The 15,380-nt window shown below is 43.1% G+C and overlaps 1 protein-coding gene across 1 annotated transcript in view; it reads left to right on the plus strand.

The window, feature by feature from the left end:
- The first annotated feature begins 311 nt into the window (after positions 1-311).
- DPT (dermatopontin) overlaps positions 312-15,380 on the plus strand; it is a 31,987-nt gene continuing 16,918 nt past the window's right edge. Inside the window, exons 1-2 of the mRNA XM_002809821.5 lie at positions 312-706; positions 15,156-15,281. Coding sequence (XP_002809867.1) covers positions 402-706; positions 15,156-15,281 — 431 coding nt within the window. The 5' untranslated portion in view covers positions 312-401. The remainder of the gene's footprint in view (positions 707-15,155; positions 15,282-15,380) is intronic.

Below are 15,380 nucleotides of genomic sequence, written 5' to 3' on the forward strand. Positions count from 1 at the left end.
GAACAAATACAGGGGTTTGCTAGTAGCGGGTAGGGTAGGACAGAAAGGGGTGAGGTGCTGAAGGGTGAGGAACAAATATGCCACTAATCAGTGTTTTTCAAGTGAACATTTCTACAGGATGGAGCAGCAGTTGGCTTTTATAATCTACATACAAAGTTGTTCTTTCTCCGGGGAGCTTCTTAGACTTACATGCTGCTGGTATATTCCTAGAATTCCACCTTAAAACAAGCTGAATGTCCTTATGGCTGACATCTCAGCATGGAAAAGTTTTGCTTAAGCGATGACACACTGCAGTTGGATCCTTCTCACCCACATCTGGAAGCCACATGTCAGCGGCAGCTATATAAAACAGTCAGACCAGCAATCTTAGAGTGACATTGTTTGCCAAAATCCCAGGCAGCATGGACCTCAGTCTTCTCTGGGTACTTCTGCCCCTAGTCACCATGGCCTGGGGCCAGTATGGCGATTATGGGTACCCATACCAGCAGTATCATGACTACAGCGATGATGGGTGGGTAAATTTGAACCGGCAAGGCTTCAGCTACCAGTGTCCCCAGGGGCAGGTGATAGTGGCCGTGAGGAGCATCTTCAGCAAGAAGGAAGGTTCTGACAGACAATGGAACTACGCCTGCATGCCCACGCCACAGAGCCTCGGGGAACCCACGGAGTGCTGGTGGGAGGAGATCAACAGGGCTGGCATGGAATGGTAAGGGCCAGTCCCTGCACTGCACTGGGGCTGGGAACATCTCTGCATATCCCTCTTCCTGGGGGCTGCTAGACTCTCAAGGAATATCAGTAACCAAAGCCTGGGCAAATCCCACCCCAAACCTCACCACTGCATGCTCTGGGTGGAGCAGGGCTGCTGCTGAGCAGACTACATTATAGGACAAAAACCTGGGATGGGGAGTGTCTGTGGGAGACAGACTCCTCTGTGGCTCTGTTCTTTCCAGAAGCTGTTCTACCTACTCTCAGTTTGGGCCAGGGGCTGGTGTAGGTCTGCGAGAAGGTTGCTTACCAGACTACCAAAAGATATGTACAGAAACTGAAAGTAAGAAACTTTATAGCAATTTAAACTTGCTGTGCCATCGGAATGGCATTTTTCTTTTTTAGAAATTTATTTTTACCATTTTACAAAAGTACTGGCCCACAGTAGTTTGGGAACAAGAAAAATAAACAATTGATCTCTCAGCACAGAGGGTTTGAGAACTATTGATTTAGAGCAAGTGAATGGAAAAGAGGGGACAAGGACATTTAGGCAAAGGAAAGTAGAATTAAATAGCTGTCTACTGTCTTGATTAAATGTGCTCTCTCAATTATGAGTACTGAGGTCCTTCTCTCTGCCTGAATTTAAAGTGGGTTTTATTGCTGGAAAATAGTTTACTAAAGGGTTTTGGAGAGAGGTGCTGTCTTCCCCTGACTGCATTCTGCCCTAAGCAGTGGCATGGAACTTTTTTGAGCTTGTACTTTTTTGTGGGGTGTGATTGTCTCAGCTGGGTCTCAGCCCAGGTGCTTGGTCAGGAGCTCATCCTAGTAGGCATTGACTGCTAGGCTGATTATTTACAACAGCCTAGATGGAGCCAGCACTCTGGGAGGCTTGGAGGAGAGAATGGAGGAGGCAGTCCAGGGAGGAGGAAGCCCACCTGGAGGGCTGCTGCATGTGCTATCTGTAGAGCAACCCAGATGCGTGGCAACAAGTACTTAGTGTAGTGGGGCTTGGAGGGGTCAAGCACAAAATCTGGCCAGGTGTGGTGGCTCACGCCTGTAATCCCAAGCACTTTGGGAGGCTGGGGAGGGAGGATCACTTAAGATCAAGAGTTCAAGACCAGCCTAGGGAACATAGCCAGACCCTATCTCTACAGAAAAAAAAAATTAGCCCAGTGTAGTTGCATGCAGCCTGTGGTCCCAGTTACTCAGGAGGCTAAGGTAGGAGGATCACTTGAGCCTAGGGAGTCGAGGCTGCAGTGAGCCATGCTTGCGCCACTGTATTCCCTCCTGGGTGGCAGAGCAAGACCCTGTCTCAAAAAAAAAAAAAAAAAATTAGAAAAAAGAAAAAGCATAGAACCCTGGGGGACACAACCAGTAGAGAGGTGATGATGGGAAATCCAAGAGGAAGAAACACCGGTGGGTGGGGGAGCCAGGCAAGAGTGCGGGCCTTTAAGTAATAACAACAGCTACCATTTATTGAGTGCTTACCCTGAGCAGGCTCCATGCTAAATGCTTTATGTGGATCATCTCATGCAATGCTCAAAACAAGTGTATATGCCATTTATAGGTAGACAAATTGCAGTCTAGAGATCCAGTATTTCCTCAGCTAGAAAGCTGGGGTTTGGATCCACAGAGTCTTTGCTTCAAAGAATTTGGGCTTTGCCACAGTGCTGGGCTCCTGAGAGGCTGCTGCCTCCACCCAGCGTGGGGTCCCACCCGGCAGCTGACTCTGTCAGCAGAGCCAGTGCCACTGGAGCAGACTCAGGGCAGTTCTTCCTCCTGGAGAGGGTGGGGACTTGCAAGACCACAGCAGAAGCCCAGCCCCAGAGGGATGAGCCCTACTTGGTTACCAGGACTGTGGAGGGGCTCAGCCGGACTGTAGAAGGGGTGGGGAGAGGACTCACACAGGCAGCAGCAGGTGAGGGTGCTGGGGCTGTGGAGGCTGCTTGGACAGCATTTGTGGGCCATTCTCATCCACCCCCATGGCCTCTGGTGAGCAGATTTAGTTATTCAAAACCCCTTTTGACAGATGCTGATTCAGAGACCAGGCTCGCCTTGATTGTGGTCTCCATGACTCCTCACAGGCAGGCCCACTGCCTAATGTGGAGCATGGCAATGATCTAATTACAACTGTCCCTCCAGTCCTCACCTCTCAGGAGCACCATCACATGGGTGCGACTCCTTTCTAACAGCCCTTTTTAGAGCCACAGTCAAGCAGCACTCAGCCATGGTTCCCCAAGCCGTAGAGGAAGAGCCCTAGGCTCTGAGTCAGGAGGCCTGGGTCTGGATCCTGGTTCTAATGACTTGTGGTGTGACCTTGGCCCCGATGCTCAGCCCTCCAGTCTCCCGCCTCATTTGGAAAGTGAGCAGTCAGGCTGCATGATCTCTGAAGGCTCCACAGAGCTGTGGCTCACCCCTGAAAACACTCTTGGCTTTTTCTTGCATTCTGTTGATCTTTGTGTTCATCCCTGCTAGAGAGAGAAGCCAAATGATGTTTAGTTTTAAACTTGCCAACTGTGTCTGGTTTGTCATGAACTCCCAAACTATTTGAAGAAAAGCAAAAGAGGAAGAAGGTGAAATAACATGATTTTATTTGGCCCGTGGGAGTCAAGGGAAAAGCTGAAAGGCGAGATACCTCTTCCACCTCCCCTTCCTCGTCATTTTTGGGTGTGCAGTGTCTAGTAATTTTGGTTTCCTTTCCTCCTTCCACCCTCTGTTGCCTCCTTCTCCCCCTCTACTAATCACAGGGTTGAAAATTCACAAACATGCAAAACAACTTCTTTACAATAAGATCCAGCTGCCCCAGGACTGACACAAATTACCCTGGAAGCACTTTTAAAAATGATTATGCCTTTGAGTTCAGGCTCCAGTCTCAGTGAAAAATCTGGAAGGAAAGGAATTGCTTATGGGCTGGGAAGCAATTACATCTTCACGTTGGCCACAGGCTTAGTCTGTTCTCAGGGAACAGTTGTTAATGGTTTTGTGCAATTGGGCTGTCTTGTATAATCAAATTAGCTTTCAGGTTTATTTTAAAAGAGGGGAGGAGTCTCGAACATAGGTTTGACAATAGCACATAGGATCTGCTAAAAAGAAAATCTTTCTAATCAAAGTGCCAGCTTTAAAAGGTGTTGCCATCATAGCTGAGTGGTCTGTGTTGCTGCCATTGATCACAGTTTCTCTGTTGAAAACCACCTCTTCAGGTGTCGGCTTCTGAAGTGTGGATGCTGGTCTCTGGCACTAACAACTGCCAGGAGGCCTTACCTGGGTCCCCATGAGTGGTATTTCGCCATCCCAGGGCATGCCTAGGTTGTTCTCAGGGAATCTGCTCTAACTTGGGTCAGCACAGGCTGTAGGGCACTGGGTCCTGTGTGGAATAAGATGAAGGTGAAATTTTCTAGTGAGATTGAGCTACTGTGTAGCGGAAGGAGCCCTGGGATTGGATGCAGGAAACCTGGAATCACAGCTCCTGCTCGTGTCTGTGACATTCGGTATCTCATTCTGGCAAAAAAGAAAGAAAAGAAAGAAAGAAGAAAGAGAGAAAGAGAGAGAGAGAAGGAAGGGAGGGAGGGAGGAAAGAAGGAAGGAAGGAAGGAAGAAAGGAAGGAAGGAAGGAAGAAAGGAAAAGACAAAGGAAAGGAAAGGAAGAAAAAGGAAGGTGTGACTCCCACCTCACAAGCTGTTACTTGTGTTACTGTGATACTTGTAGGATAAAGTATAAGAAAACTCTAAAGCAAATTGAAGTCTAAAACAAATGCCTAGCACATCATGGGTGGGTAGTAAAAGTTAAGTGAATCTGAAATTGATGTGGCTGATGTTGGGCAAGCCAGCTTTCCACGGAGTCTGAGTTCAGAGGAAAGGTGTTCCATTTATTGGCATCTACTTTTTACCCCGGGCTTCAAAGAATCTCAAGGAGAAGTTTTGGAGTGGCAGTTTGTGTTAGAGCTGAGTTTATGAATTCAATGACAAGCCACAGACTGGAGAAGAGGAGAAAGGAATCTATGCAACAGGGCTATGGCAGCATCGAGGTGCATTTGAAGGTGGATAGGCTGGGTGGGAACTCTGTTTTCCACGGTCGGACTATTTCCCTAATCTAAGCAAGACCAAGCCTCAGCGTAGTGCAGGGCAGTTGTCCTGAGTCATGGTTCTGAGTATTGAGTACTCACAGCGCCCACTTCCTCAGGGATGCTTTCCAAGACCACCTCCTTTCCCCACACATCTCGCTGTCTCCACTCCCTCAGCCTGCTTTGTTTCCTACAATACCCTTGTCACTGCCTGGCATTTGTTTCTTGTTTTGTCTCCCTCACTAAAACATAAGCTTCATGAATACAGGGGCTTTGTCTCATTCACCACTGTATCCCCAGTGCCTAGAAGAGTGCTGGTACATAACAGATCCTCAATACATACGCAGTGAAAGACCAAATCAGCAGTCCAAACCCCAGCCGGTGACCCCACAGCCCTCCGCAAGGAGGCCTGCAGGTTTTCCCACAGGGGAACCATTTTGCTTATGTCTTTGATTCCCAATATTCCAGTGTCTATAGTAGGGGTTCCAACTGTATTGTTCACATCTCATTTTGATTTATTGCATTTACCAACATGCAGGATGGTCTTTCAAGATTTCTTAAGGATCGCTAAAACATGCACAGAGGATGGCTGACACACTTCGCCGCCGCAGAATGAAGTTTTTATCAGGTTTTCATTCTCTCAATAATCTTAAGGCCTCGATCAATTTCAAAAATTGAAAGTAAACTCTTTATTTCAAAAGCCATAAGGACTAAATGCTGCACAGTAACCTATCCTGGTTTGACATTTGTGGAAGAACTGATGAAATCCAAATTCTGGAGTTTGGTGTTATACCAGGGTTAATTTCTTAGCATTTCTTAGCATTCCTGGACACTCTAGAGTTATGAAAATTAACATTAGAGGAACCTGGGTGAAGAGTATACATGAATTTTGTGTGTTGTCTTTACAAGCATTCTGTAAATCTAAAATTACTTCAAAATAAAATTTAAAAAAATAAATATAAGGATGTGGCACAAACATAGTACGACAGAATCGTGGAATCCCAGCACTGGAGGGGGTCTTGGGCACAATCTAGAGCAACCTCCTTACCTCACAGAATAGGAATAAAGGCCGTGAGACTGAAGCAATTAAAAACTGAATAAAAACATTGCTGTCAGGTTAGGAACTGTCATCCTCATTTTACAAAGGTAGATATAAATATCAGCAGAAGGGGAGAGATTGGTCATGGAGCGATTCTGTTTGGAATTAGGAGAGAAATCCATAACTTTACATAAGTATAGGTTTTATGGCCCTAACCCTGATCTACATGGTGATTTATGATTTATAGAGTATACCTCATTTATATGTTCATTTGTTTATTCATTCACTACCAAATGCTTATTAGCACAAACTTTGCCAGGCCCCAGGAAGATGGAGATGAATAACATACAGTCTATCCCATGAGTTATTCAAAATCTAATATTGTTTGATCTTCACAACAGTATTGGAATCCAGGTGTTTCACATATGAGGAGGTTGCCCTTGCATAGCTAGCAGATGGCAGAGGGAGGACCTGAGCCAGCCAGCCTGATTCCACAGTGCTGTGGGTGATATGAAATGCTGATGTTATTTTTGTTCCTGGATAAAGCCATAGTGAGTGCTGACCTAAAAAAGATATCAAATCCATGTAAGGATGACTTCTGAGGGCAAGAAGGCTGAGTGTGGGAGAATACGGTCATGACAGATCTAGGATTCTTGCCAACTTTCCATCTAGGTCACTCTCCTAAGTGCTAAGAATCAATTGTCTGGGGGAACTTGAGCTCTGCAAAAATGGTTGTTGGCTGCTCTTGTAAGGATGGCAAAAGCTCACTCCTCCCAGGAGGGGATTTGTTTCTGTCTGGGAACCTGCAAGACACAATCTTCTTAATCAATAAGAGATTTCTGCAGAGTTAAGATATCGTGTGTGTGTGTGTGTGTGTGTGTGTGTGTGTGTGTGTGTGTGTGTGTTTCTTTGAGGTATCTTGAAGTATTGAAAAGTTAATGAAGTTTAGAGTCAGAACAATTCTCAAAATGCAATCCCACTAACCCCACTACTACCTTTACTCAGGTCATCTCAACTCTGAAATAGTCAGCTTTCACATCTAAAACACACTTCCCTAGAACTGTTGTTGTGAGAATTAAATAAGATAATATGTGTACATTAACGTGTGTCCTTAGGGGAATTACTTATCTTCTCTAAACCTGAGTTTCCTTATACGTAAAATGGTGATCGTGGTGAGAAGCTCATTATTTGAGCCCATTTTATAGGATTGTTTTGATAATTAAAATAATTAATGCACACATAGTGCTAAGCACAATGCCTGGCACATTGCAAGTCCTTGATAAAGGTTATTTATTATTACTTTATCATGATTACTCTGTGGAAACTGAGACTCATGGAGACAAATATCACACAGTTGGCAAATTACAAAGCTGGAGTTGAAAACCAAATCGCTAGATTACAGAGCCTCTGAAATGTATCATTTTGCTTTTGGAACATATAATTTAATCACAATCTATAAATATTATGTGTACATTATAAGTGTCTTGAATATTTATTACATTTTAATAGACATGGAGATAGCATTAGATCTCTTGGTTAAAAATATTATAATTGATATTCACAAACCCACATAAAATTTTCTGTGACGCTAACATAGCTCATGCAATCCCTGTGTGACCTGGAATTGCTCTCAGGACATAAATGCATCTCACAAGATAATCTAGATCTTCTCAGAGGCCTTAGGGGAAGCCTCTCCTGCCTGTATTTTTCCCAAAAAAACTGAGGAATTTGTATTTTTGGAGGCATTCTCGCTCTGTCCTGTGCTAGGTCTTTCTATCCAGAGACGCTCTTCTGCAGGTCATTTCTGCTTCACTGTTAAAACCTTGTAGACAGACTAGCAGACTTCAAACCTGGATATGGAGAAGAGAGCAGAACTCTTACCTAGATGCAGGCAGGAAGAGAGCAGAATGTGTGCAACTTAACACTATTTAAAGAGACTGTTCATATCCCCACCATGTTGGCAGGAGGATGAGCAGTAAATGGTGCAGTGTTCAAAAACTTTGCATTGTAGCCCCATGAGGCTACTCAGTGACAGTATGTGTTAGGTGAAATGTGTGATGGTGATATCAACATGTCACAAGGAAGGAAAGTTAGTATGATTTGGAATTGTCAAGAAAGGAAGGATCTTTGAAGGAGGAGAGGCTTGGTATTGTCTTTTGTGCTCTGATATGTGCTTTCTGAGGCTCCTCTCTGTGTCCAATTGGAGAAGTTCAATCCTGACAATTTCCAATGTAGGCTCCAATATTTACTGAAAGTGATGTTTCGTGACTAGGATATAGCCTGTCTTTCTATTAAATTACAGATATTTTTATCATCAAAGTAGTAATAACTACGACTTCCCCTGCCTTTCAATTATATACGTTGTGCCAGGTTCTGTGCTACACTTGACATATAGCATCTCTTTAGTTTTTGTGTAATACTGTCAGGTTAAGAACTGTCATCCTAGTTTTACAGAAGTAGGTATAAATATCAACAGACGGGGAGAGATGGGTCATGGAACAATTCTGTTTGGAATTAGCAGAGAAATCCAGAACTTTAAAGGCTTCTTTTACTGGGCAAACTTGCCCCCAACTGGATTTGTCTCTGTCCCTTGCCACTTCACTGCTCCACCGTCCCCACCCACTCTCCTATTTCTCTGCTCCTCTGTCTTTGGTACCAGTCTACTTATTTCCAGTATCTGTATTATCATAGTGTCTACTTATCAGTACCAGTGTCTGGTAATTCTGCCTGTCCAATGTCATAGTGTTTACTTATCAGTACCAGTCTTCTGAAGAGATTCCAGACCAAATGCAGCATCAGGTATAGAGTAAGTTCTAATGAATATTTGTCAAAAGACTTAATGAACATTCTAAAATTCTGTGGGCCTTTTTATAAATGCCTGATAGCAACTTAAAGAATTATTCTGGGGAAAATAGAATTAACAAAAATCAAGGCTTTAGTCTAAAAGAAAGAAACTCTTTTGGTACTATTTAAGACCTCATCCACCTTTGGGGTGGGGAAGAAATTTGGGAGTGTTAAGGATGCTGTGCCACATGGAGTGAGCCACTGGTCTAGATCATGGGCAAAACTTCTCATAGTCCATCTCTGCAGTGGGGTTGGAAACTGGCTAACAGCCCTTGAAACGCCTGTGTGTCTGTGAAGCTGGGAAGAAAAAGACCAGCACAACCAGCCCATCTATTATCTATTTAATGGAATTCTGAGAGTTTTTGACCAAGATGGTGCTGCTTCCTTTTACCTTGTTCCTCACTTGACTCAACCCCACACCACACCACCTAAAGGCCAAACTTCTTAGCAAGTCCAACTTCTAAAATTGTATAGAGGGGTTTGCCAACAAAACCAGACACTCACACACCTTGCAAATGCTCTGTAATTCTGCCTGTCCAATAGCTTTGGACTTGGTAAAGAATGCAGACAAGAAGAAGCAGTCCTGTCCAGCATACCAATCAGAGCTGTGGGACCATCTCGAAGAGATTTATTGTATTCCTTGAGAGCTCATGAACATGAGCTTTGACCTCAAATGAATCTGAGTTTGGGTCCTGGCTCTTCCAGTTACTATCTTGGCCAAGAGTTTTGTAGGCATTGTCACTGACTCCACACAGTGCCTTAGGTGAGGCTCCACAAAGCATGTAAAGGTCAGGGCTAGGACTAGAACTCATGTCTGCTGATTCCTCAACAAGGGCTCTCTCCCCTGCACCCCACTGCTTTTATGTTTTACTATTGCAGATACAGGAGAAAGTCTTCCGTTTTAGCTTTCAGGGTGATGGCCCTGAGATAAATCATTTTCAGAAAGTCCACTTTCTCAGAATAGGTTCACAAATGTGTTTTCAGAGGAGAAGTAATTACCTTGTGACTTTCCTTCTAGAAAGCTTCCAGTGTCAGATGGAGCAGGGCTAACAATACTCCAGTTTCTGAAACTGAAATTGAACCTCAGCCTTCAAAGAGGTGGTAAGAAAAAAAAAAAGTTTGTCTTCTCTGATGGGAAGGAGAGTCTTGTAAGTAAGGTACCAGTGCCCTCCTGCTCTAAGGAAATAGTCTTATTTCCTTAGAGCTGCGGTCATGTCATACAATTCACCAGGATATTAGCCATTGTATTGGTGACTTTTAGGAACTCCTCACTCACATCCATGAAGGGGCCTGAAACTCCCTCCAAGTAGTTTCCCTCCAAGTATTTTCCCTCCAAGCAGAATAGAGCATTGAGCCACTGCTCTGTTCTCCAGGCCATTCAGGATCAACAACCAGGTGCTGTGAAGTGAGTCAGAGCGTCAGTCATTTGACCGCTACCCATCTCTTTTTAAATTGAGTTTGGGTAACTTTAGCAATGCAATCCCCGCCAGTTCCCCCAGTCCTGTTCCATGTGGAAGTTGCCTCTCTTCTCACCTAGCTCTGTGTTTGTAATCCTGCAGCTATGGCCAGTGTTTAGGTGAGTCTTGTTAAATAAGGAGCTTTGTTAAAAGTGAAAATGAGAGGAATGGAGGAGAGGAATGCCCAAAGCTATATTTATTTTGCCCCCTCATCATGGAGCTGTAGGGAGAAGATGGAAGCAAGAAAAGGGATCGCTCACCCAAGATCCACGTAAACTACTTGGAGGGAGTTTCAGGGCCCTTAATGGAATTGAGTGATGAGCTCTTAAATGTCAATTCTGCCTTCAATAATGGGACATAGTCCGGTCACTCATTCAGTCCCTCATTCTTCTATTAAACATTTGCTGGACAACAATGTCAGACACTGCATGGAGTACTACTTCCTGAGAGTGGTAAGGCATACTAAAGTACCTGTGCTCCAAAGTGGGTGGCTAGGACATCCAACCTCATTGAGCTTTGTTTTAGGGAAACAGCAGCTCAGGGAGGGCCTACGAATCCACCGGTGTTTCACTGATTGGAGACAAGGGAGCCAAGGGACAGCTTTTACAAAGCAGACTCATAATTACTGTGTAGACTAAATGTAAGTATAATGACACTAATAAGCAATTTATTAATCCCAGGAATTTTACATGCATTGTCTTATTTGGTCTTCACAATAACTTTAATACATATGTGCTATTATTACACCCATTTTACAGATGAGGAAACTGAGGCTATTAGAGGGCATGAAGCCTGCCCAGATGACACAGCTAAGAACAATGGAGCTGTCCAGCAGCATAGCCAATGCTCTTAGCCACTCTACTATCTGCTCCCCACAGTATGAAAAGGTACCCCTACAAAGATCCGGCTCTGGAAGGAATGCTTTCACATACCAAACTCCTGAACAGGCTCACTCTACCAAAATGTGAAGGCAATCAAACCAAAGCTGGAGGAGGAGAGTTACGTTTGGTTATCTAACTTTCACTATATGTTCTTAGGCTCTGAGCCCGTGGGGTCCAAATAATCTTCACAGGGCAGAGTTATCTGAGGTGGTGTGTGAGAAAGTGACACACGCTTCCCGTACAGGCACTGGGGCCAGCAGCCTGGCCAACAGCTGGCAGGGAATTTGTGGAACTTGGACTGCCTTCAGAACTGGTACTCCATGAAACAGTTCAGCTTATCTTCCTACGTTTATTTTTACTTAAGGGAACTTACCCCCATGGGAGCTCTGTCCTCTATAGGAGTCTGAGTACACAAGACAAGCCAAAACAATGGAACAACAGCTCCGTGGAAACCACAGCCCAGCTCAGTTCTGAAAGGGCTTCATTTTAGAGGAAGGCAGCATTTTAGTGATGGTAGGAGAACAGGTCACAGAGAGCACTAGCTTGTGGCAACCTCTTTTTGGACACACATGAGTTTTGCTTATGATTCTGAGAGCTTCATATTGAAATTACCTCTCACCTACTTTACTAGGAATTGGGATAGAACAGACCACCCTGGTAGATCAGCCCCCAAAGCTACCTTTCCACCATATCATGAGCCTAGTCCATTCCACTCATATAGCTTGCTGAAATATGCCAGGCATTCACAAAGTGATTAGTATACTCCTGATGAGATGTGAGCAACGGTAGAATAAAGAAGGCTACATCAGCCATATGCAGAAAACTGAAACTGGACCCCTTCCTTACACCTTATACAAAAATTAACTCAAGATGGATTAAAGACTTAAATGTAAAACCCAAAACCATAAAAACCCCAGAAGAAAACCTAGACAATACCATTCAGGACACAGACATGGGCAAAGACTTCATAACAAAAAAGGCCAAAAGCAATTGCAAGAAAAGCTAAAATTGACAAATGGGATATAATTGAACTAAAGAGCGTCTGCATACCGAAAGAAACTATCATCAGAGTGAACGGGCAACCTACTGAATGGGAGAAAATTTTTGCAAACTACCCACCTGACAAAGGTCTAACATCCAGAATCTACAAGGACATTAAACAAATTTACAAGAAAAGAAGAAACAATCCCATCAAAAAGTGGGCAAAGTATATGACCAGACACTTCTCAAAAGAAGACATTTATGTGGCAAACAAACATATGAAAAAAAGCTCAACCTCACTGATCATTAGAGAAATGCAAATCAAAACCACAATAAGATACCATCTCATGCCAGTCAAAATGGTGTTTATTAAAAAGCCAAGAACCAACAGATGCTGGCGAGGCTGTGGAGAAATAGAAATGCTTTTACACTGTTGGTGGGAATGTAAATTAGTTCAACCATTCTAGAAGACAATGTGGTGATTCCTCAAGGATCTAGAACCAGAAATACCATTTGACCCAACAATTCCATTACTGGGTATATACCCAAAGGAATATAAATTATTCTACTGTAAAGATACATGCACAGGCATGTTTATTGCAGCACTATTTGCAATAACAAAGACATGGAACCAACCCAAATGCCTATCCATGATAGACTGGATAAAGCAAATGTGGTACATATACACCGTGGAATACTATGCAGCCATAAAAAGGAATGAGATCATGTCCTTTGCAGGGACATGGATGAAGCTAGAAGCCATCATCCTCAGCAAACTAACACAGGAACAGAAAACCAAACAGTGAATGTTCTCACTCATAAGTGGAAGTTGAACAATAAGAACACATGGACACAGGGAGGGGAACATCACACACTGGGACCAGTCAGGGAGTGGAGTGTGAGGAGAGGGAGAGCATTAGGAAAAATAGCTAATGCATGCGGGGCTTGAAACCTAGATGACAGGTTGATAGGTGCAGCAAACCACAATGGCACACATATACCTATATAATAAACCTGTACATTCTGCACTTGTATCCTGGAACTTAAAGTAAAATAAAATAAAATTTTAAAACCTAGATACATGTATAATAAACTACACAGTTGCAAATACCAAAAAAAAAAAAAAAGGCTAGGTCATCAAAGAGCCATAGGTCTCAATTTACACCTTAACCTGCTTTATTGAGCCCCTATAGCTGAGTTTTCTAGTCTGCCAGAACTTCTTACAAGTCCTGGGAACAGGGAATTCAAGCTAATTTACATGGTTGACTGAATACTGAGCCCAACTCTCAATTCTTCTCGCAACACAATAGCAAAGTGATTGATACAGAACAGTAGTAGAGTATGAGATGTTTAATGAATGAATGAATAAATAAATAAATAAATGCATATTTGAATTATATATATTAGGTGAATAAATGAATAACAAGTAATAAATAATAAATTTAAAAGGACATGATTTCTGACGACAGACAAGTAATATATTTAATATCTAATTTTGTTAGATCCGCAAGTTCATTTTCAGCAACGGAAAAGAATAAATGAAATCCAGTTGTTGATAATGTTACAATTAGTGTGTCAACAAGGCCTCTCTTACCAGTCAGCAAACGGTACTTATTTTATGCATTATATTTTCTGGAAACTTATCTTCCCATGAAATACAAGGTTGCATTCCAGCAGCTGTCTGGCCATGCACATAGACAACTGCCTGCTCTGGCTCTGCCCACTCATAAAAGGGGATAGACCAATGGCTGGGATGGTGGGAAATGCAAAGAAAGAGAGGTAGCTGAAGAACTATTTTGAAAGGGTTTGTGAAAGAGCTCATTCTATAAGGTGGAAATCCACTGGATTTCATCAAAGGGCCATGGATCACCATACCCATCTGAGCTTTGCATGCTGTGTAGGGGCATAACAAATGATCATCCTTGTGCTCCATTTCCAGGGCTCTGCTGTTAAGCAGAAGAAATGTTTATTTGAAATTCATCAATACATTGTGCTTCTCTTTGTCTTCTTTTTATTTTAAATTCCAGTAAAATGAATTATAATATCTTTTATTTTAAATGACACGAATAATACAATCTTGAATTTGTAAAATTCTAGATGTAAAATTCTAGATCCTGGATAAGTAGCAAGAACAGCGGAAATCCACTGTGGCCAGGTAGAAAATAGTGTTCTCATCATCACAGCAAAAAGCGGCAAGACTGAAGACCCCATAGGAATTGGGCCCAGGAATGGGAGAAAATCATACTAGAGATGGAAAAAAGGAAGAAATGATTGTACTATTCTAAGCCAATGTTTAGTTTGAAAGGTGCTGTGAAGACCAGCAGCAGCACAGGTAGAATGAAAGAGCAAAAATTATTTCTGATCTGTGGACTGGAGTGGAGCAGTTATATATTTGAAGAATTAGGACTAAGCAGCTAGGACAGGAAAGGGATCTTTAGAGGGAGTTTGAGGCATTCAGTTGGCCTGTTGCAACTCTGTAAGGACTGCCTCCATAGCCAGGATTCTTGGTGGCCACCGGGAATAGAATTCTGAGCAAAACATGCCCTGGCTGTGTAGAGCTTATGGTCTTCTGGGTGGTAGAAAGATTCCTGGATAAGTAGCAAGAACCCGGGTTGTGGTCCCAGCTTTCCTACTGGGCTGCCCTGGGCACATTCACCATGCCCATCTGGGCTTTGCATGCTGCATAGGGGCAGAACGAATGATCATCCTTGTACTCAATTTCCAGGGCTCTACTCTTAGGCAGAAGAAATGTTTATTTGAAATTCATCAATACGTTGTGCTTCTCTTTGCCTTCTTTTTATTTTAAATTCCAGTAAAAATGAATTATAATATCTTTTATTTTAAATGGCATGAATAATACAATCTCGAATTTGTAAAATTCTAGATTTAAAATTCTAGATCCACCCATTTATGCAGGCTTCCATCTAACAATATATATTGAAAGAGGTATGACAGGGGCTGTGTTCCCGAAATTTTGTTCAGTTAGAAAATTCTGAGTCACTTAAATTTTAATGGAGGGGCTATATTATTTCTACAAATATAATAAAGACTATTATTTGCATAAAATGGAATAAATTGTTAGGAATCTAGGTCAGAGAAAGAGTGTGCAACTGTGGCAGTGGGGTCTTGGGAAGGGGTCTGTGTATGTGTCACTGTTCTTAGGTTCCTGGGGTTGTCTTCTCTTCAGGTACCAGACGTGCTCCAACAATGGGCTGGTGGCAGGATTCCAGAGCCGCTACTTCGAGTCAGTGCTGGATCGGGAGTGGCAGTTTTACTGTTGTCGCTACAGCAAGAGGTGCCCATATTCCTGCTGGTGAGTCTGGCAGCCGACCAAACCCTCATGACTCCTGGGGTGGGAGAGGCACCTAGGAAGTGCTCTGGCCCCTGTTTCTAGCTTCAGGTAAGCTTGAGG

Source organism: Pongo abelii, chromosome 1 (assembly GCF_028885655.2).
Source record: "Pongo abelii isolate AG06213 chromosome 1, NHGRI_mPonAbe1-v2.0_pri, whole genome shotgun sequence".
Classification (NCBI taxonomy): Eukaryota; Metazoa; Chordata; class Mammalia; order Primates; family Hominidae; genus Pongo; species Pongo abelii.